The sequence below is a fragment of the Acipenser ruthenus genome, chromosome 2 (genome assembly GCF_902713425.1).
Source record: "Acipenser ruthenus chromosome 2, fAciRut3.2 maternal haplotype, whole genome shotgun sequence".
NCBI classification, from domain to species: Eukaryota; Metazoa; Chordata; class Actinopteri; order Acipenseriformes; family Acipenseridae; genus Acipenser; species Acipenser ruthenus.
In genome coordinates this window covers 81,298,280-81,321,656 of record NC_081190.1, presented here as the reverse complement: position 1 = coordinate 81,321,656, position 23,377 = coordinate 81,298,280, and the positions used below count along the sequence as shown (strand labels likewise).

Below are 23,377 nucleotides of genomic sequence, written 5' to 3'. Positions count from 1 at the left end.
ATCTCAATATAAAACAAATGTTAGGGTAGGATGAATATAATCTTAAAATCAAGGGCTGCAGCTTTTTTCAGTGCTTACTAAGGAGATCAAGTAGGAACTTGAAGGAGCTTTGTGGGTTAACTTCTAGCATGTTTAGCTGGAAAATAGCATTCAAACAAAAGTATTTCTGTGGAAAAGATCAACAGAAAGAATGTAGCAACTAAAGGTTAAAATGTTTAGGTAGAACATAACTGAGTAAATCCAATGCACCTAAATGGTGGTGGGTCTTATTATTGCAACTGTTTAATAATAATAATACAATTTTAAAAAAACAGGACCTAATGTTTGTAGACAAATGAGACTCCATATACTCAGACGTGGCTCTGAGGCTCAAGGTAAATGCTAGTGGTATCTAAAGGTGACATTATTTCCTAAGGGGACATTTTCCAAAGTTGTGCTATTAAACCTTCTTCTCTCTTCTTTTCCATGACCATTTAATATGGTGTTATACACAAAACACATCTTTGTGTCTTACCTAACCACATTAATATTGAACACTAATGCAAAAACTGAAATGCCCTTTTAGCCAGATACATATTTTTGTTTACACCTCTTATCTTTCCTTCATTTTCCTATGGCGGGGTTCACTTAGGAGCCTCACTATTCAGAAGAACAAAAAGACAAACATAAAATGCACTCAAGAAGCACTGACATCTATGTAGAAGAATATCTGACTAATATTATACCATATGCACATGTGACAAATATTTATTTCTGATATCCATGCATATATTGTTTAGTATAGCAATATAACTAGAAACATGAATTAATTAGAATGTTTATAAACTATTTGTCTATATAATACTAAAATGCAGATTATTAACATTATAAAATTTTATTACTGTGTGTTTCCTTGACTTCAAATACCGTATGAAGTACTTGTGAAAATGTGGTGTAAAGTGAGACATCATAAGGGGATTCCACAGTTAATATTGAAAGAAAAACAAATAATTATTGTTGGTACTTTTTAAAAGCCGCTAAATGATACGATATAATCATATTATTATTATTATTATTATTATTATTATTATTATTATTATTATTATTATTATTATTATTATTGTATAATAATAATAATAATAATAATAATAATAATAATAATAATAATAATAATAATAATATACTTTGAATTGATTGAAATCTGCATGCAGAAGATCCAGTACATCAATGGTTAATAGTTCCCCGGGGGAGTTTCCTGTGTTGGGAAAGTTTTACTTTATATTATACCACCTGTTGTGTCGCCAGTTGGCAGTCTGTGTTCACCCAGGAGTCAGACACTGCAGTCTCAGCATTGCAACTCTATTCCATTTTCTGTACAGGAGATCAGACTTCACACAACTCTGGGAATCCTTCTTTACTGGATCAGCCGGAATTTCACCCGCGGGCTCACAGATAAATCTTTAGCTACGGCGCGAGATACATCTCTACTTGGAATGCACGACTTTGGAAGTTATTTTTAAGAGGTGGACAATACAGTTTATGGTTTAAAAAAAGAACACTTTTGAAAGGCATAAGCATACAAATGGAAAGTAAAGCAAAGTCAATTTACCAGGTTATTTAAAATTAAATGAAACGTACCGTAACATTTTTTTTTTTGCATGAATATGATCATGCTTTCTTTGTTCAAACATGATTGACCCTGCCTGTTATTTATATTGCTAAGTAAATATTTCGGCGGACAGTTTATATGTGTCAAACGTAAAGCTATCATCGAGTTTCTACAAGTTGTGCCAAGTTTTTATAAAGCTGACAGGTGCTTTGCACTAACTTCTCATCCTGCCTCTGGTGAAGTACGTCCATCATTTCTTGGAGAATTGTTTAGTCTCAGGGTGCCAGCGAAGGTCCCGGTTTCTATTTCTTTAGCCTTTTGGATGGGATATTATAGATACTACCCTGTGATTATCTGCTACAAATGTTGCCAAGCCAGGATCAAAGTTTTCTTCCTACTGAAGTTAGTGCATGGTAAAATTGACTCCGAAACAACAATTGTGAAGTGCATATAGCTGCCGCAACATTCATCCAAATGATCCCATCATTATTATTACTCCTATTATCTTCACTCCAACAACATGGATCAGAAGCTGAATCCAGCATCAGCAACAAGTTTCAGCTTTCCAGTATGAAAGAAGCAAACGGTAAGAACCCTACTGTAATACATTCAGCAATGCCGTGTTGACTGCACGCCTCTACTGTTCTTTAAATAATTTTTGCAACTCGGGGTTGAAAAGTGCAACACAGCTTGGGAAGCAGGCGTGTACATATTCCATTGAATTTTATGTTGGTTCTTAAAAAAAAAAAAATACTGTCTTTTTCAAGGCAGTAACTTCCCCTGAGAGCTAATGTTAGTGAATGGACACGTTTTGTTTCCTACAAACTGCCCTATCCTGCGTAGGAAGTGGAAATTACTTTAGCTTTCAAGTGTACCAAAAGAAACGCTAAAATCCTTATTCTCATGGGAGCAAGTTTCTTCAAAGCTGTACAAGGCTTCTTTCATACAGAGGGCAGCTTCAGGGTGTGTAATTTGCTTACCCTCTGAACCTCTCCTAATTTACACTGTTTTTCTAAATCAGTTCCTGAACTAAGGTTATTACCTCCGTTTATCAATAAATAAATAAATAAATTAAGATTTTGGTATACTTGAGATCTGACAACAAGCAAGGTGTTGGGTTATCTTTTCACCATTTCCCCAAGCAATTTAGCATATACATTGATGTCAAGGTTAGTGCATCATAAAGACTGGATTTGAAACAAAAAAAAAAAGTGATTGCGATTTTAAATACTCCATTGAAATGCACTGTCTTAAAATTAAGAAAAATGTTCTAAAATATCAATCAATCAATCAATTTATTTTTATATAGCAACTTTCATGGCACACCATTCCAAAGCGCTTTACAAAACAAGGAACAAAAAAAAAAAACATTATTTACAACGATTAAAATACTAACACAAATATTACATTTCTATTTTCCATATGCTTGAAAAAAACAGTACATTTTTAATAAAGATTTAAATTCCTCCAGTGTGCCAGAGTTTCTGACAACTGGAGGCAGGGAATTCCAGAGGGAGGGAGCACAAGTAGAAAAACTATGACATCCCAGAGTGACATACCTAAATGAAGGAATGGTGAGCAACTTAAAACCCGAAGAGCGCAGGTGACGTATAGGGATATAGGGATGCAGCAAATTAGATAAATATGTAGGCCCTATTCCCTGAACAGCTTTATAAGTCAAGAGTAAGATCTGAAATGTAATACGAAACTTGACGGGCAGCCAGTGCATTTTGGACCAGTTGTAACCAAATCACCGAGTGAGAAGACAGACCAATCAGCAATACTTTACAGTAATCAATAGGCGATGTCTAAGACCAGAATCTATGGTTACTCCCAGATTCCTGGCTGAAGCAGATACAGCAATGTCCAGACCACAGAAGGTCAGGGATAGTGATGTAGTTTGAAGTTGTTTCCTAGTGCCTACCAAAATAATGTATCTCTTATTAAGAACATAAGAACATAAGAACATAAGAAAGTTTACAAACGAGAGGAGGCCATTCAGCCCATCTTGCTCGTTTGGTTGTTAGTAGCTTATTGATCCCAGAATCTCATCAAGCAGCTTCTTGAAGGATCCCAGGGTGTCAGCTTCAACAACATTACTGGGGAGTTGGTTCCAGACCCTCACAATTCTCTGTGTAAAAAAGTGCCTCCTATTTTCTGTTCTGAATGCCCCTTTATCTAATCTCCATTTGTGACCCCTGGTCCTTGTTTCTTTTTTCAGGTCGAAAAATTCCCCAGGGTCTACATTGTCAGTACCTTTTAGAATTTTGAATGCTTGAATCAGATCACCGCGTAGTCTTCTTTGTTCAAGACTGAATAGATTAAATTATTTTAGCCTGTCTGCATACGACATGCCTTTTAAACCTGGGATAATTCTGGTTGCTCTTCTTTGCACTCTTTCTAGAGCAGCAATATCCTTTTTGTAACGAGGTGACCAGAACTGAACACAATATTCTAGGTGAGGTCTTACTAATGCATTGTAGAGTTTTAACATTACTTCCCTTGATTTAAATTCAACACTTCTCACAATATATCCAAGCATCTTGTTAGCCTTTTTTATAGCTTCCCCACATTGTCTAGATGAAGACATTTCTGAGTCAACATAAACTCCTAGGTCTTTTTCATAGTTCCCTTCTTCAATTTCAGTATCTCCCATATGATATTTATAATGCACATTTTTACTGCCCGCATGCAATACTTTTCTCTTTTACACTTTTCTCTATTAAATTTCATTTGCCATGTGTCTGCCCAATTTTGAATGCTGTCTAGATCATTTTGAATGACCTTTGCTGCTTCAACAGTGTCTGCCACTCCTCCTATTTTTGTGTCGTCTGCAAATTTAACGAGTTTGCTTACTATATCAGAGTCTAAATCATTAATGTAGATTAGGAATAGCAGAGGACCTAATACTGATCCATGTGGTACACCACTAGTTACCTCACTCCATTTTGAGGTTTCTCCTCTAATCAGTACTTTCTGTTTTCTACCTGTTAACCACTCCCTAATCCATGTGCATGCATTTCCTTGAATCCCTACTGCGTTCAGTTTGAGAATTAATCTTTTATTCGGGACTTTGTCAAAAGCTTTCTGGAAATCTAAATAAACCATGTCGTATGCTTTGCAGTTATCCATTTTCAATGTTGCATCCTCAAAAAAGTCAAGCAGGTTAGTTAGACATGATCTCCCTTTCCTAAAACCATGCTGGCTGTCTCCCAGGATATTGTTACCATATAAGTAATTTTCCATTTTGGATCTTATTATAGTTTCCATAAGTTTACATATAATAGAAGTCAGGCTTATTGGTCTGTAGTTACCTGGTTCGGTTTTGTCTCCCTTTTTGTGGATTGGTATTACATTTGCTATTTTCCAGTCTGTTGGTACAACCCCTGTGTCAAGAGACTGTTGCATGATCTTGGTTAGCGGTTTGTAAATAACTTCTTTCATTTCTTTGAGTACTATTGGGAGGATCTCATCCGGCCCAGGGGATTTGTTTATTTTAAGAGCTCCTAGTCCCTTTAACACTTCTGCCTCTGTTATGCTAAAGTTATTTAAAACTGGATAGGAACAGGTCGACATGTGGGGCATGTTGTCTGTGTCTCCTTTGTAAAAACCTGTGAAAAGTAATCATTTAATATATTTGCTATTTTTTTTCTTGATCTATGATTTTGCCATTTGTGTCTCTTAGACATTTAACCTCCTCTTTGAATGTTCTCTTGCTGTTATAATATTGGAAAAACATTTTGGAATTGGTTTTAGCCCCCTTAGCAATATTGATTTCTATCTCTCTCTTGGCCTTTCTAACTTCCTTTTTTACTTGTGTTTGCAGTTCCAAGTACTCTTTCTGTGTGCTTTGTTTTTGGTCCCTTTTAAACGCTCTGTAAAGTGCCTTTTTTCGCTGAATATTTTTTTTAATTGATCTATTAAACCATTTTGGCCATTTTGTTTTAGATTTAGATTTGTCTACTTTTGGGATGTAATTGTTTTGTGCCTCTAGTACTACATTTTTAAAAAACAGCCACCCTTTTTCTGTGGATGTTTTCTCTATTTTACTCCAATCTACTTCTGTTAGTCTCTGTTTCATACCTTTGTAGTTTGCTTTTCTAAAATTGTAAACCTTAGCTTTAGTTATTACTTTTGGGGTTTTAAAAAATATTTCAAATGAGACCATGTTGTGGTCTGAGTTTGCCAATGGCTCTCTGACCTCTGTTTTAGTTATTCTGTCTTCATTATTTGAAAAGACTAAGTCAAGGCATGCCTCCCCTCTAGTCGGTGCCTTGACAAATTGCGTTAGGAAGCAGTCATTTGTCATTTCCACCATTTCAATTTCGTCCGTCGTGCCCCCCATTGGGTTTTCCCATTTTATATGTGGGAAGTTGAAATCCCCCTTTAGTATGGCTAATTAGTATTAGAATTCAACTGTAGAAAGTTTTTAGTCATCCAAACTACAATATCATCCAAACAAGCAGATAACCTACAATCAGCATTTGTAGTGCCAGTAGTAAATTCAATATACACTTGTGTGTAATCAGCATAACTTTAATCCATGCTTTCGAATTACGTTTCCTTGTGGGAGCATATAGAGATTAAAAAGCAAAGGGCCTAGAACAGATCACTGCGGGTCAGCCGATGACACATTAGACATAGTACAGTTAGCACCAACTTAGGATACAGAATGCTTCCGATTGGATAAGTAAGAACTAAACCAGGAGAGCACAGTTCCACTCAATCCAACATACTTATCCAGTTGATCTAGTGAAATGTAATGATCAATGGTATCGAAGGCAGCAGTGATGTCTAATAAAATAAGTGCTGATGGCTTGCCATTATCTGCTGACTCAGTAGTGTGCTTTGTCCAAAATCCAGATAGAAATTGTTTCAAGAACATCATTATTAGAAAGATATTCTAGTAATTGTTTAGTGTAAATAGTTTTCTCCAGAACCTTAGCCCAAAAAGGGAGGTTCGATATTGGGACGGTAATTGTTTAAAACATCAGAATCCAATGAGGGTTTTTTTAAGAATAGGAGTTACAGTGGAAAGTTTTAGGCTGCTGGAACCACCCCAGATTCCAAAGACAGCTTTTTTAGTTTTGGTAATAAAGGAAGCAAGATAGTCAATGCATTGAAGCTTAGTTGGCCAAGGATCCAGAGAACAGGTCGAGGTACAGGTAGAGAGCACAAATTATTCATTGTAGTAACAATATTGTCAACCTTAGCTACAGTAAAATTAGAAAGGTTTAGAGTAGATTAATTTTCTATGGTAAAATTAATGTCTTGAGCATTAAGTGACAGCAAATAAGTTCTAATGGATTCAACTTTATCTGTAAAAAATTTAGCAAAATCCTCACAATGTAGAGAGGAAGTAGAGCCAGCATTATGGTTAGGACGTAGAATTTTGCTAAAGGTCCTGAACAATACTTTAGAGTTGCCATGACCCTTAATAATAATGTCAGAGTAATGAACAGTTCTGAGCATGATTATAAGTAGATACATGGTCCTTCCAGATCTCCCTATGGACAGTCACAGCGAGCTACTCCATTTACGTTCCAGGTTACGTCCAGTCCTTTTTAAATTTCTAAGACGGTCTGTATACTAGGACAAGGATGGACATGAGTTACATTCCTAGTTTTCTAGAGGAGCAACGTGATCAATAATGTCAGTAAGGGTGGAGTTATAGATGGTAACTGCATCATCAACACATGTAGGTTCTGTATTAAAAGTGGAAAACAAGAGGAAATCAAGAAGGTTAGAGGCAGACAGTAGTGCCTTAGAACGGTAGGTTATAAGTTTTGAAGTTGGTCTTAAGGGGGAGAAGAAGCATTTATGTTAGGACTAATAATGAAGTGATCAGAGTTAGTCAGATCTTTTATGGTAATGTTTGGGAGAGTAAAACCCTGAGAAATAAGAAGATAATGTATGACCATGAACATGTGTTGGAGAGTGTATAGACTGTATGAGACCAAAACAATCAAGAACAGGTTGTAAACCTGCAGCCAAAGGAGAAGATAAGGAGTCAATATGGATATTAATATCTCCAGTAATCAGTAAGTCATTTGAGTCAATAGAAATTAAAGATAACAACTCTGACAATTCTGTAATAAAACTTGAACAGTATTTTAGTGGACAATAGATAAACGACTAGAGAATTTAATTGTGAGTTAATTTTCCTGGTTTTAAATATTTTCAGTCCGATTTTCATAGAAATAAATAGTTTTATGATCTTCATTCCCTACACTAAAAGGCATGAGTGAGGACGTTTAGGATAAAGTCGAATCTGAATCATATCTCACTAATAGCTTCCTTCCTATCGGACAGCAGTTTCAAAGAGTAGCCATTACAGTCACTTCAATCAAATCTGTAATCGAGAAATGTGTTAGAGAAATGTGAAAAATTCAGTAGAATTATCCCTTCCTCCACACTCCCAAACTGTTAATTCATCTTCCAATACATAAAGAGACAAATGTAGTTGTTGGAAAGTATAACCACATAAGCGTTATTTATTTATTTATTTATTTATGTATTTGTTGTTTGAAGAAAATCATTTTTTAAGTATCTTTGTATAATATAGAGTAAGTATGTTACTTTTCACACTAGGCTGTGAAAAATTAAATTATACACTACATATTTCTTGGCTATGTATCAATTGGATATTATCTCATTCATTACAGAATAGCTCCACAGGTTATAGGCAACAATTCTTATTACAAGTATAAGGACTTGTGGTTCTGCATAGTGTTTTCAGCATCACAAATGACGTCTTATGCAAGTTCAAAACAAGGCAGTGCAGCAATGTTTAAAGTGCTGTTTTTCAATACTATCAAGTTCTGTCATGCACTGCAGCCAAGTCAGCTATGTGGCATAGTTATCTGTCTTTAAAAGTCAAGGGCAGAGCAAATGCTTCACAGTCTTCTGTGAAATTTTTGCTTATTTAAGCAGGCAACTGTGTTTAGCCAAAGAAATTAATGTTGTTCTTCCATGCTGTTTGTTAACGTGATGACATGTGGCACCAGCAGACTGCCAGGGCTACTGATCAAAGAGCTCCCCTGGGATCAATCTATAATCAGTGTGGCTTGGAAAAAAACAGGGTGGGGAAAGCGATCAAAATAGGCTGGATACCAGCGCCACATTGAGTGAAAACTAGCCAGGGTATAACCTTTGACATAAACATGCAGTCCTCCTTTTTGGATGACTGAAATCAGATGCCACTAGGAACCCTGCTATTGATGTGTGAAAATGTAGCTTGCATTCATAATGGCCATTGTATAGTGCCTCCTGGGTTCAGTGTGATCATTTGTGCATGCTGTGCCACGTGGTGGCTTCATAACTTGAAGAAAACATGGTAACTTTAAGTAGATTGAAAAAGCCATACATAATTTGGAACTTTAGTTATTCAATTGGTGTTTTTTTTCACATAGACTCCATAAGGTGGACATAATTGAATTATTCCCTAATTTAGAGTTTATTACCATTTAACTAGATGGAATTATAATTTTACACCAGGTTAATACACTTAGGCCACATTAAAGAGGGATTTGTGGATTAGAACCCTGCTTACGAAGGATTAGTTTGTGAGTTTTACTCAGTATGGGCTTGGCCTGTGTAAACTTGGCCCAATTGGCATATTATTTTGTGTTTTATCTTTCTTAAAGTAAACAGACCTGGACACAAATGACAAGGCTTCTGGGAGTGCTGTTTATGCTTTTAGAAATTTGGTGTCGTTGTTAAAAAAATAAAGTATGAAAAGGAATCTAACAACTTACTATGTTCACATGCAGTGCAGGGCATTCAAGACCAGGGTCTTTTAGTCATGAATCTGTTCTAGACCGTTTTGGGCTTATTTAACAACCTGGATAACACCATTTCATGAATATCAAACTTTGTTTTATTCATAAAATACACATTATTTACAATAGACAAATGCAAGGCAAGCTTTGTGCATAATTCTTTCGTGACATCTTAAACGCTTCCCCATCCCGTCTCGACTTGGAGAAAATACTTTCTAATTAGGCCGGATTCTCAAATAGATATACACATGTAAATCCACTGGGTCTCTGTTGGTCTTGTTTGCTTGCACGCATCCCTTTGAAAGACAGGCATATTGGGGGTGATGTAAGTATAGGCGCAGTGCAAATAATTGTGGATGCAAAATTCAAATTGCATTGTGGGCAGGCAATTATTTTGCACTGTGCCCTATGGAAGCTTAAGAGCAATGCAAATGACTCAACACGCACAAATAATGATCCGCAATTATGATAATGAGGGTCTCAATGAGCACATTGGTCTATTTAGCAGCCGCACTTGCAGAGTTAGGAGTACAGAGAGCAGTAGTCGCTGTATGACATTTGTGGAGCTTGAACATGCAAACCAGTGGCCCTAGGTTGATACTGGGGTCCAGCTCATCCCTCAATTCAGTTATGAGGTCAAGGATGACCTGCGGAGTGAGACGATAATGCTTTAGCAACGCATCCTCCGGCATCCCAAACAAAGTGCCCTGGGATTGAATATACGGGGTCTCCTTTGCCTTGCCTTTCTCCTCCGAACGTGTTCCTGTCTCTCCTCAACAAGAGCCAAGTGTGGTCGCATCAGGAGGTGTACCACAGCAGCCATCCTGAAGCCAATGACAGGTCTCTGCAGGTGTGTGCTTTTATGCAGCTCTTAGTTACTCACTTCTACAATGGTTTGCACCTTGTAAGAAGAGGTGTAAAGATTTTGGAGGGTCAGCATTTGCCTAAGTGCAAGGCAAAATTCTTACGTCACATTATAATGTTTTCACCTGCTTAGGATCCAGATCTCATCTTCATTTGAATGCATTTCAATATAATTTTAATGGAAACCCTTTGCTGCCTACGCAGAATGACCATATTTAGTCATGAATATAAACACTTTGTGTTTAAGCGCTTGTAGTTTCCAGTGAGATCATTTATTTTGTTGTGGGATCTATTATATTTTTTTATATAAGCTACACTTCCCAAAAAATATTGAAAAATGTAAAATAATAAAAAAAACTAATAGTAAAAACTATTTTTAAAAACTGCCAATTTCAACCTCTTTCCAAGTTCTATATAAAAAAATTGGAGCATATGGTAGCTGCGCGATGTTCCAAGGATTTCAAATTTGAAATCAGAATTGAAATATCTTGTACAGTTCCAGAGCTAGACAAGGTTTTATAATGCGTAATTATTACTCTTCTTCTTCTTCTTCTTCTTCTTCTTCTTCTTCTTCTTCTTCTTCTTCTTCTTCTTCGTGCAAAAAAGAATGGTAACTGCATTTTGGTCAAGTGCTACTATCTCTAAACCAAATATATCTCCTGTTATTGGCACAGCAGTCTGACATTTATTTTAAATAAATACAGCCAAAGTTTTCACTCCTTATTAAGTCTTTTTACTCCATACCAAGATCCTATCCTACTGTATACTGTACATCCTGTTTCAATCACAAAATATTTTAGATACACTTCTTTAAAACATTTGGTACATGCTAAGCCCTTTTTCAAATGATCTCTTTACAATGAAGAGTACATGAATTCTAAATCATAAAAACAGTCATTACAGCTAGTGCATCTAATAACACACTGCATGAGCCAAGAGAGAGACACGTGGAGGTCAATGGAACAGTGTACCAAAATAAACTCTGGTTCTGCATAGTAGCAAGAGGAGAAAACTATTAGTAAAAATGACACCAAAACGAGCTCTGTATAAAAAAACAGATCATCTTTACTATCTAGTGCTTATCCTCTAAGTTCAGAAATGTGTGACAATCTTCTGAAAACTCTTATAAAGTACTTAAGAAATACAAACATATATCCCAGGTGAAATGGCTCATTTATTCCAAAGATTTTAGATATACTATAAGGATAATGTAATGCTGTGATGGATAGCCAATGTTTAACTTTTACAATGTTCTTCGGTCAGAATTGCAAGTGCTGTTTGCCAGTTACAAACACTCTATCACTGGCTGAACAGTGAATAACATTGTGACAACAATATTCCTAAAACTGAAAAACATTTGATGGATGATTCATGTTTTTGTATTCAAAATTGAAATTCTAATATAATTTAATTTTTGTTATTTAAAACGTTCTCAGTCAGCGTTAATTACAAAATTAAAGCAGTGTTGTAATTCAATTAAGCAGTATTTAAATTTGACATTATTAATTCATTAAATTATCCCCTTTAAAAGTTTACCACATAATTTTTTTCACAGTATTTTTACACTTTTCCCATATTATAGTCTGTCTTTACCATCATGTAACCTGGTTTGCCATGCTTTTAAATATGCTTTACTGTACCTCTCTGTACTTTGCATGCTTACCCATGCGTTCCACTTTGCTATGCTTTTACTATGGGAAACTTTTATAAGGGATGGTCCTTGTCATGAAACTATATGCCTTTCATCCCAACATATCAGTAAGAATTCCAAAACTAATTCGACCTTAGACAGCCACTGTTTTTTACGTGTACATTTTGAAATATAAAATACACACACAAATGCCTTGATATTTATTTATTTATTTATTTTTTCTGTAAACTACAACTGCTTTATAAGTATTTAGCAGTACATCACAGATGAAAGTCCTAAATTAGACAAAATATTGTTGCATTCCAAGTAGTACATTGAAAGGCGAACATAGAAAATGAGCAACAAATGAGTAACAAATGAGCCTGTGTGTTAAAGAGAATGAACCATTATAAAAGGGGGATTTGTTACGTGTGGGTCGTCACTGGATAATAATGAGGCAGACACAGAGCACTGGGTGTTGACACGCTGCACAGGCACACAGATTTAATTACACACAGGTGTTGACACTTGGGTACCAGCAATGGTAGGCCTAGTGTCACATTAATAAAGAAAATAAAGCAAAAGAAATCTAAAAATAAAAGTTTGCCACACAAATGGCGAGTGCTAGTCTCACTAAAAGAAACGTCCCACTTCAGGAACCTACAACCCTATGAAAACCCTCTCTATACACTGTTTGGGATCAACCTCCCCAAAACTAACCTACTTCTGGGCTCCCGGAGTCCCGTTCTTCTCACAGCGTCTCCTACCTCTTCACACGGCCTTGGCTGGGCAATTCCTTCTGTCTTGCAGTTCAAAGGTTCTGTAGTAGTTCTCTCCATGGAGCAGATGCTCTCCTCCTCAATGTCAACAAAGCACAAGCTTTCGCTCAGCACCCGTCTGTGCAGCAATGGCCATGCAGCAGCCTCGAACTGTGTCACAAATGCTTTTTGAGCTCCGTGCACCTTTCCGGACACATCCCCTAGCCAATACGCACCTCCCGATCAGCTCAGCGCCGGGCGAGCCTAAGTGCTCAATTAGTTGCCTAGCAACATGTCTCAGCTGCACACACTTGTGCAAGAATCAGCGACAGGGCTCTCCCTGCCACAACCATTGATATGCATATTTTTAGGTAATTTATCAAACTGCCACTTAGATGTAAATTCCAATGTTAAACCTTTAAAATACTTTTTAAGAGGCAAAAATAAATTATTAACAAGCTATGTTTTGATTTCTGTCAGGACCTTTGAAGAGACATATTACCGCTTTCAGACAGTTCTCAAATACATGGCCCCTTGAATCAACATGAAATAGCTGAAGTCATGTTTAAGACACATACTTCTTGTGAGAAGTTGTGTGATTATATTTTGACCTAATAAAACCAAACTACAAAGGGTTAAAACAGATCTAATGTGATTCCCTTTTTTGCTTAAAACATACAACCCTTATTCATAAAACAAACCAATACTGTATCAGTGAGCACATTCCAGAAACGAGGAAGGTCCAAATGTGTGTATGTCACTATTCAAGCATGAAACTTTTTCAAACCACTAAATCCTGGATATGTGTGCCTAGCTTGGTAAGTCTCATCAGGTGCCTGAGCAGAAGGCAAGGTTAGAAATCACTGCACCCATTCCTGGGTTTTAGAATTACTGTCATTTTGGTATATTAATCAAATGATCTGTGGAATAAATCATCTCCAAAAGCTGCATTAACAATTCATAATAGTACATTTACAGACTCAGGTGGGACATATTCATGCTATGATAGCTATTCTAACCCTGCATGAATTGCAAAATCCAATCTATCTCAGCACAGACATGATTGGAATGATTTAATATGTAGCTTTCTTCACTCTAAGCAGCAGTGATTTTACTAGGTAAGACACCGGGGACTCCCAACTATGCAGTTCAATGCACCACTGAAGAAGAATTGCCATGTTGTGTTCTTTAACCAGAGGTTTCCTGAGTGGTATTGCTAACACTCACCATGGTGAGCAGTTGCATCATGGTGTGATTTTTATATGGGTCTTGGTCATTCAGAGTGCTTGGGTTGAACAAGCGTATTCATCCGGCCTAATTCTGTGCTGGATACATGCTGTTCATAACTTTTACTGGTGGGGTTAGTCAGCCGTCCTTGATGTTTAGGTTGCATTCACATACACAGATACACCAACCAGCTGGGAACCTTTTGAGGGGTATGCCTATTAAAGTGACTGTACCCTTATAAAGTACCACATAGTCTTTTCCAAATTACAGAAGTTGCTTTATTTTTAATTTATATTTTTGTTTTTCATTCCACCTTAAAGTAATAAAGTTGTGTGTTAAAATAAAGGTCCAGTCATCAGGGCTGTGTGGCTTAGTGGAGTTGAGTGGGATATGAAGCTGTTGCAGGACCAAGCTGGTTCACCAGGCAACACAAAGAAAGGCACTTGCAGGAAAGGAAATGTGTTTTAGCGCACTTTTATTATTTTAAAATAACAAAGCAACTTAAACAAAACTGGCGTACCATAAGTTTTCACTACAGCTAGGTTCTTGGTTCCTCTGGAGTTTCTGTGTGAACTAAGGACTCCCTGCTCTCTTTATGTGCATGTGGCCAGGTTAAATTGGCAATTGATTACCCTGTTTAACCTGACCATATTCACACCTGCCTTTGGCTCCTCTACAAACAGCAGAGGAGGCATTCTCACATGACTGGATTGCCTGCCTGATGGAGAGGAAGCAAACACAACTAATACATGAACTAAACACTGTCCCTACCAAAACATACCTAATAATACCATTAGGTGTTTTATAGTTTTATAGTTTGTCCCCATTCACTTTTTAAAACAGAAACTGAAGAGGCAAGATTCAAATATATAATCCTGGTATCTTCAACTGCCCTGTTTATACATTGTGAAGCACAGTACTGTATATTTCATTCCATTTTATATTATGACTTTTAAAATGTGGTGTCAAATCGTATCTAGAGTATTGGTGTTGACACAGTTGTCATCTTAATCTGTCAACAGTAAGAAATGTTATTGGCAAACTGTCAACCTTAATAACAAATGTTGATAAAAAATGTCAGCACTTTTACAGTTTTATCTAGCTTGTTATATACTGAAAGAATATGAATTTGTCATAACTGTGATTCAAGTTTGCTTACACTCAGATACATACAGTGCACATGGTCATGGTTTTGTATCAGTTGGATATTTTTTTGTGTTTTAAAACTGAACACACTCACATCAACAAGTCGGTTATTTCCCTAACAGCTAGTCCAAACAGGCAAATTAGCTTATTATATCTTTACAACAGACTTACAGAGACACAGTTCAGCTTCAGCAGACAAGATTAAACATGCCTTGAAGAACATTCAATATGTGTGTCTTCCTAGCAAGACAGGAAAGTACATATATCGTGATGTATTGCCCTTCTTCATTTGGTGCAATTGTACAAGTTGATGGGCTTCATAAAGCACAGGATTCTCTGCTATGATCAACACCACACCTAAGAGGATGCCATCATCAGTGGAGAAGATACAGACCACTAGCAATGCCTCACTTGCATGATTAATTATTCAGTTTTTTTTATTTTATTTTTTTTGCCAAATATTAAGAATATAATTCTTCTACAGCAGCTGAAGACTTTTCCAAAGGATTTTTGTTGGGTTACACCATGGCCTAAAAAATAGTCATCCACATCAGCAACTGTAGATTAAAATAAATGGTGTAGGATCTTGTAAAATCTTGAGATGTATATTCACTGAATACTTAATTACTTAAGTTAATTACTGTACTATTACATACTGATTATCATTTCACCAATTTCAAATCATCCTTTTCTTGGGAGTACTCTTTTCATGATAACAGAATTTTATATTAATGTTATTGTGGCAGGGCTGAGGCCCTGCGTGTGTAAATAATATGTTTTGTTGGGTTTATAAATAGCATTTGTAAGTACAGTTTGTACTATATATGACGGGGCTGAGAGGTTAGAATTCCCTCCCTGCCTAATTGAAATCCATGTGCAGCAGGTGGGCAGGTGTTGATTGACCAATTGATTATCAATGAACCCTGGCCACATGCTTTTAAAAAGGAGCTGAAAAAGCCAGTCGCTTGTTCTTGGTTCTTGGTTTGTTGTTTGTCAACAAGCTGGCGGTGTGTTTTAACTGGGATCTGAGTGCTCAGAATAGGGATTAATTTCAGGGATTTAAATCCCACAACAGTGTATTTTAGTTGTGTCAGGGAATTGACCACTGTTGGGTCAACTTAACTTTTGTAGTTGTTTTGAACAGTGTTTTATTTTTGTATTTTTTGTATAATGTTCACGTACACGTGTGTGTATGACCTCCCACACTAGGGTTACCATTGCTGATACCCTAGTGGCAGCCACCTAACAGTGCACCTGCCTGTGTGTTAATTGTTTAATAAAACCTGGACGCTTGAGTGGCATTTCAACATTTCAATACCCACACAGTAACAGAACACCGCTGTTACAGTTACGTATTGTATTGCTTTCTCTTTTTTTATGTATTTATGTGCATTTGCAGTATGTTAAGAGTATAGCAACACATTAATACAGTGTATCAATACATTATAACAATAATGTAAGACTCAGGAGTCAACTTAAAGCAGTAATTCATTTTATTTATTTTGGTGCCAAGCAAGTTTCTGTTTTAACAAGGCAAATGGGAGAAATACTTTTGGATGTGGAATTTTCTTGGGTAGTTTTGCACCCCATTATGCTTTTGGAAGCCAGTCCTTGCTTGTGTTGGCAGCGGGTTGGTGTCTTTTTGTTCTTTTTTTCTCTCATGGCTACTTTTATAGGGGAGTGTGAACAGGATGGCTGCAGGGGTGACGTCAGACCAGAAACAGAAACCACAACAAGGGATGGCAGGGCAAACCAAGACGCTACGGCACTCAGTATTTTATCAAACAAACAAAAGTAAATGTTTTAACAAAACAAAACACTCAAAACAAAAGGGAACGTTGGCCAAACAAATAAACAATAACAATAACAAGTATCATGCCGGTTTAGACCCAGCACATTTAGCAATTGTTATCTCTTTTAATTAAATTATGACCTCCTTTCCACACCCGTTCTCCACTCTCGAACACCCTTCCTCGAACAAGCAAAGCTGCAGGCTTTTATATCTGTGATCGAGGGATTAACCAGCTATAACGATCTTATTCTGTCACATTCTGCACGGGTTTAATAAGGATGCGTGACTGTCAGCTAGTTAAATAATCAGTAGCTGATCAGTCACGCATCCTCATGAGGTTTTTAAAATAAAACAATAACAATACCATGGTGGCCAGCATCTTGCTTATCCGGCCAAACAATAATAAAATACCATTAACACAGCTTTTTGCCGTCATATACAAAACATAAATCATAATAATACAAGTAATAAACAAAGGGGCGGGACACTTCGCCACAGGGAGTGTCCAGTTTTTCCTGGATTCAAGTTAAATTTGTTTCTGGTTATTTTTAAATCTGTGCATAAAACAGCTGCCATTTTTATGTCTAGTGAAAGTTGATCAGCCCATACTTTCAATGTGGTGAAAATAAAAACCATATCCTGTGCTTCAAGACCTGTTTGCCACTCATTTAAAGCAGCTTTAAATGTAGCTATTTTGTTTTTTGCTTAACACACACTACCCATATTTGAAAAAGAAAAACCACACTAGAACTTAAACTGACTCTTTACTGGTATGGTGTAATTGTGCAAACAGACACTTGCGCTGGTGCAAGAAATCCATATTATTGACTTTAATCATCAATCAGTTTTATCAACTCAACTTGCCAAGCTGTTGTATAGCAATGCAGATTATAAACATCTTGGCCCCTTACTTGCATTTACTTACCTTCAGTTGTGGGGACACATACTTGGAGACAGAGGCATGGGCTTATAAATGAAACAGAATTTTCTTAGAAAACTGTAGGTACCTGTGTATAAGCATGTGCACTGAATAGTTCACAACAGTATCAAAATACTTTAATATGTTTACTTACTTGCAAGGCCAATTACACTAGTGTTCTTGTGAGGTAGCAGTATGAAATGCCTTAGGCTATGAAAACAGTATCTCTATTGTTAATAAAATCAATAGAGGTCTATCCTGAGGTCTTAAGGAAGGGGTATCAATACTTCAATTCCTTTGAAAGGAATACACTCCTTTAAAGCTTTGGTAACAATTTGAATCTTGTAATTCAGTCTTGGATAAAACATGGTTTAGGTGTTGTAGGATCATTACAATGTGGTATGCCAAATAGTGATTGTGGGTGACCAATAAGACAAGGGGGTCCTCCTCACTAAGCTTTAACTTTTGTTTGTGTGTGTGAATGAACTATTCGATACTGCAACTGACACATGAATATCAAATAGCAATTTACTTTTGAAAACAGAAAACATTGGTTCATGGTTTAAAGCTTTAAAAAGCTATATGTAACTATATAGGGCAGCAGTGTGGAGTAGTGGTTAGGGTTCTGGACTCTTGACCGGAGGGTTGTGGGTTCAATCCCCAGTGGGGGACACTGCTGTTGTACCCTTGAGCAAGGTACTTTACCTAGATTGCTCCAGTAAAAACCCAACTGTATAAATGGGTAATTGTATGTAAAGTAATGTGATATCTGTATAATGTGAAATAATGTAATATCTTGTAACAATTGTAAGTCGCCCTGGATAAGGGCGTCTGCTAATAAATAAATAATAATAATGTGATATATTTAATCTCCAAAATAGGATTAACATTGTTGTGATAAAGGCAATGCACTAAATGGTAAGAATCAGAGTTGGAGTCTATGGAGAGTTTTAAACTTGTTATTGTTAGCTGCAGAAGTACATACTCTGAGAACCAGAGGCTAAATGTAACACACTAAATGCAAACAGAAATACAAATCTAAACCTAGCAAATGAAGACAGCTTGTGCCCCATTTAAAGACAGGGCTTAATGTCTGCAATCTTTGCAGCTCTATCTTTCCAGTAGTAACATGATCTGTGTTTTTTGTAACCTTTGGGCATTTTTATTGTTACTACTTGAAGGCTTTGGCGTAAAAAAAAGTATCAGATTGGTGTCAGAAGAATATAATATATAAAAAGAAAGAAGAAAAAACAGGAAAAATTTGGGATCTATCCAGAGCACAAGTCTGTGTCTTCTGAGTCAGGGCAGATGTCTGCATACATTAACTGGTCTGCTTTCATATTCCTGTTCAAGGTAATTTAACTTTACTTGTAATATAAGAGAGATCAATTAAAGTACTGTTGCCCAAAGCTTTCACATAGGAGGACATGTCAATGGCCTGAGTGCCAGTAAAAGCATATCAACGTCTCCCTGTATCTAATTACTCCAGGAGTTAGTGAGGTATTCAGCTATTCATATCTATTTCAAGAACCAGGCTAAATTGAACATTTTGTACTGACACAATACACAAATGCATACTTAAAATCAAAAGCTTGACAGTAAAAGGTTTATTTGAAAACAATTACATTGTGCTTTTGTTCAATAAAAAACTGAGTTCTCTGTTGTCTGTATTTTACATGCCTGGTATATTTGTTTAAGAAACTGTCAGCTGAGTAGTACTGGGTAAAACAAAAAGATGACAACTGACACATTTTGGCCCTGATGAATTGTTTTCAACAGGAAACCTTATCAAAAGGCCACTTGATTTTGGCGTTGCCATTTATTACTGGCAAGGAACAATAGCTACCCAATGCTGGTTTTGAATTCTAACTGATTAACTGATTTACTGTATCACCCTGAGCAAGTCACTTAATCTGAACAGTGCTTTATGTTTACCACACTGTAGAACCTGGAAAAAGCTATTTTATTGTGAGGGAATTAGAGGGTGGTGAGAAAGGCAGAAGTCTGCTTTGATCAATTTCACAAACGTCAATAAATTTCCCCCATAATTTTTTTCTTTGTGGTTATTCTGATGTACTTTATGCACAAATTACAGTGACGTTTGTTTAGTGAGCAGATGTGTCAGTCATCCTGTATTTCCCAATCTGTATCTCATGTTGTGCAATATGTATCTGTGTTATTGCATCAGTATATGATTGTGATGTCAAGTTTGCTCAGCCTGTAGGGAGAGGGTGGATGCCAATTAGAGGATATATGATGCAGGCTATATCTGGACATAGTCAGGCTTATCTCTGTCTGCTGTACAAAAAGCTAAATTTCCCCATTTGACGACAGTCTTTCACCTTAACTGCTCAGATCCAAATACAGTATCATCTGTAGTGCAGACATTTCAAAACAATACATCTTTTGCCAAGACAATACCTTCTAAAGTGTTATGGTTTGACATCATCTGTAATTCTGATTACCCTTTAAAATGAATGAATCGATTCCAAAGAATTGAGGGCAATATACTGTTAAACAGACTAAGGGGTAGTGACAGTTTTTAGAGAACTGAAGAGTGGGAATCAGGCCCGCCGGCAGCAATTCCGGGCCCCAAGGCAGATCAGTCAAAGGCCCCCCTAGAAAAGGATGGCTGAGGGTTATGACACTACGTTTTATCCTAAATAACACATTAGAACCCAATATGCGTAAGTTGTGGAAGCACAAAGCACAAAGAAAACATCCAAAACATCATTTAGGCTAATTAAACACCAAATCGTGATTCATGATCATGTAATCTAAAAATAAACAAACAAAAAAACTAACGAAAAAATATACAAAATGTAACTGAATTATTATTATTTATTTCTTAGCAGACCCCCTTATCTAGGGCAACTTACAATTGTTACAAGATATCACATTATTTTTACATACAATTACACATTTATACAGTTGGGTTTTTACTGGAGCAATCTAGGTAAAGTACCTTGCTCAAGGGTACAGCAGCAGCGTCCCCCACCTGGGATTGAACCCACGACCCTCCAGTCAAGAGTCATAACCACTACTCCACACTGCCGCCCAACAAAGTTAAAATATACAATAATAAAACAGGTATTTAAAAAGGTATAATACTCTCATAATATGGGGAAGGGGTCCTAAAACCGGGTATGGTACAGAAAATCCGCAGAGCCACAGTGACATTAGGAAAAATACATTCCAACTTAAGCTCATGAAGTTTATTTAACAGTTCTAGTGGTTTGAGAGGTGCACTTCCAAAGTTTGCCTTATAAATTGCTTTCATGTGTTTCACCTCATCGATGATGTCCATGGATACATCGTTGTCATATTCTCTGCAGAAAGCTGAACACTTTAGAATCAAACACTTTTCAATTTGAGTATCAGTGAATTCCAAAAATAACCACAAAAAGCTGAAAGAATTATTGATATCTTTGGCCAAGACAAACCGCTGTGTTAACCCCCCGATTACACAGTCAACAAGCTTGTAAAAAATATTCACTTTAAAGTCTCCCTCATTGACTTCTCCCAGTTGGACTTCTGGTGTTTCATCGTGAAACAGTTTTCTCTTTTTTGTGCGCTTCTCTGGGATTTCAGTTTCGGTTGGGCAGGTCTGTTGACACGGCTTCGGCTGCACGCTTGACTTTTGAAAGAAGAGTTTCCCACTTATCACGAAACTCTTTAAGCTCCTCAATCAAGTTGTCAATGTTTTGTACTTCCACGTCAAGAGTTGCCTCTCTTGATTGAAGAACCTTATTATGTTGATCTATGGCAACCAGTATTTTGAGCCATATTGTTGCCATCAAAGTACACTTAAATGACTGTATGTAGCGTTGAATTCCCTTTAGCTCTGTTTTGCACTCAGAAGACAGATTTAGTTCCTGGCACTCGATAATTGCATGAGAGACTGTGCAACGAACATCCAATCTTTGCTTACAATATCTCCCATCGTTGAGGGCTGGTAGCAAAAAAATTGTAGATTTTTTGTATGATTCCAAAAAATGTTATCATGTCATCACAGCATTCAGCAGCATTTGAGCCACACAAATTTAAGCTATGAGCTCCACAATTAGAACATTTGGCGAAATCGTTCTTTGATAACAAAACATGTATTGTTGTCTAAAACGTATGTTAGGATTATCGTAGTTTGCTCTGTGTGAGAAGAATCAGGGGTAGCATCGACAAGCACAGAAAAATATTTTCGTCTTTCCGATAGTATTTATTTAACTACTTTTGCACTACATGTCTGGATAAACTCATTCTGGCAGTCTGCAGAAAGATAATGAGCTTGAAGTTGTTTTCCATCGTCTTGAGATTGCCTCACTTTAGTAACATTATCCTGAAGAACTGGATCGTACTTGGCAAGCAATTCAATAATTTCAAGAAAATTACTATTATTGCTGTTTCCGATTTTATTAGAAGTTCCCCTGAAAGCAAGTCCTCTCTCACCCAGGAACAGAGTCCCTGACAGAATTCGATTTAGCAAATCCCTCCAGTACTTCGCTTTAGCTTCTATTTCTTTATCTAGCTGTGAATTTATATCAGTTCCTTGGGCAAGTCTTCTCCCTAAATCTCGCCATTTCAGATAACATTGCTTGTGATGATCACTGACTTCGTGAGCAGGCAATTTATCATACAATTTGCGCCATGACATTTCTTTTTTCCAGCCGTTGTCACTTGCCAAAACCTATTTGCAAGAAACGGGGTTTGAACTGAATAGTCTACACAGAAAACAAAAGAGCAATTCTGCACTTTCACTCCACACAAGCCAGTCCCTGTCAGCAACGTCTCTGTTTTTTTTTTTTTGGTTGATTTTAATATGGAATTTGGAAACTTTTTCCATCATTAGGAAATGTGTCTGGATGCCTAGATGGCCCTTTTCAAACAACAGTTTCTATCAGAGTTGCAGATAGCGCAGTGTTTGATAATAGCCCAATATCAAATCCATATCCTTCATTCTCTTGAAGTGCAATATTACTTTCAACAGTGTTTGTTTTGCCAATCTCGTTTGTATCAAGTCTTTCTTCCCATTCAACAGTACTAGCTTGGACTGTTTTTATACTTAAATCAGTCATTTTAACATAATCATAGGTTAGCAGTTCTGCCTGATCTTCTTTACTAGGCCTAACCCCACATTCAAATAAAGTGTGACAACCCTTCTTACTTTTTTGAAGTCTGGCTTCTTTGTCTTGTTTGTCTCTCCTCTTCTGAGCTCCGAATTTATGTTTGTATTCCATAATGACTAATAAGATAAACCAGGACTGATTCGCAATACCAAATTTCAGTTGAGACGTCACACTTAGATATCGTACTCAGGCTGCTGTTGCTGACGGTCTGTCAGACCAGCAGGGGGAGGGCAGCAGTTATAACACAGTGTAGAGTGGAATGCCAGTGACGTATCATCTAGTGTATTATTATGTATATCTACGGCAGCGCTGTTACAGCGTTCTGCACAGGGCAGCAGCAGCAGGAAACCAATTTTTTTGTTTTTTTTGCAAATCTTAATTTTAAATGAAAAATACATATCTATCCCATCTGCCCGGGCCCCTGGGCAATAGCCCCCTTTGCACCCCCTTTCGGCAGGCCTGGTGGGAATTATGATACTGTAGTGTGCTACGGGGGTAGGGGTCAGGGTTGGTAGGTGACGCAATCAAATATGAAGACATAAGCCCGATACC

The 23,377-nt window shown here is 36.9% G+C and overlaps 1 protein-coding gene across 2 annotated transcripts in view; it reads left to right on the top strand.

Moving 5' to 3' along the window:
* Nucleotides 1-1,240: 1,240 nt before the first annotated feature.
* LOC117408382 (platelet-derived growth factor C-like) overlaps nt 1,241-23,377 on the top strand; it is a 115,790-nt gene continuing 93,653 nt past the window's right edge. Inside the window, exon 1 of one of the 2 annotated variants that reach the window (XM_059002293.1) lies at nt 1,241-2,174. In XM_059002293.1, the coding sequence (XP_058858276.1) occupies nt 2,063-2,174 (112 nt within the window). In that variant the 5' untranslated portion in view covers nt 1,241-2,062. The remainder of the gene's footprint in view (nt 2,175-23,377) is intronic. The other variant, XM_034013326.3, reaches the window with a different exon arrangement.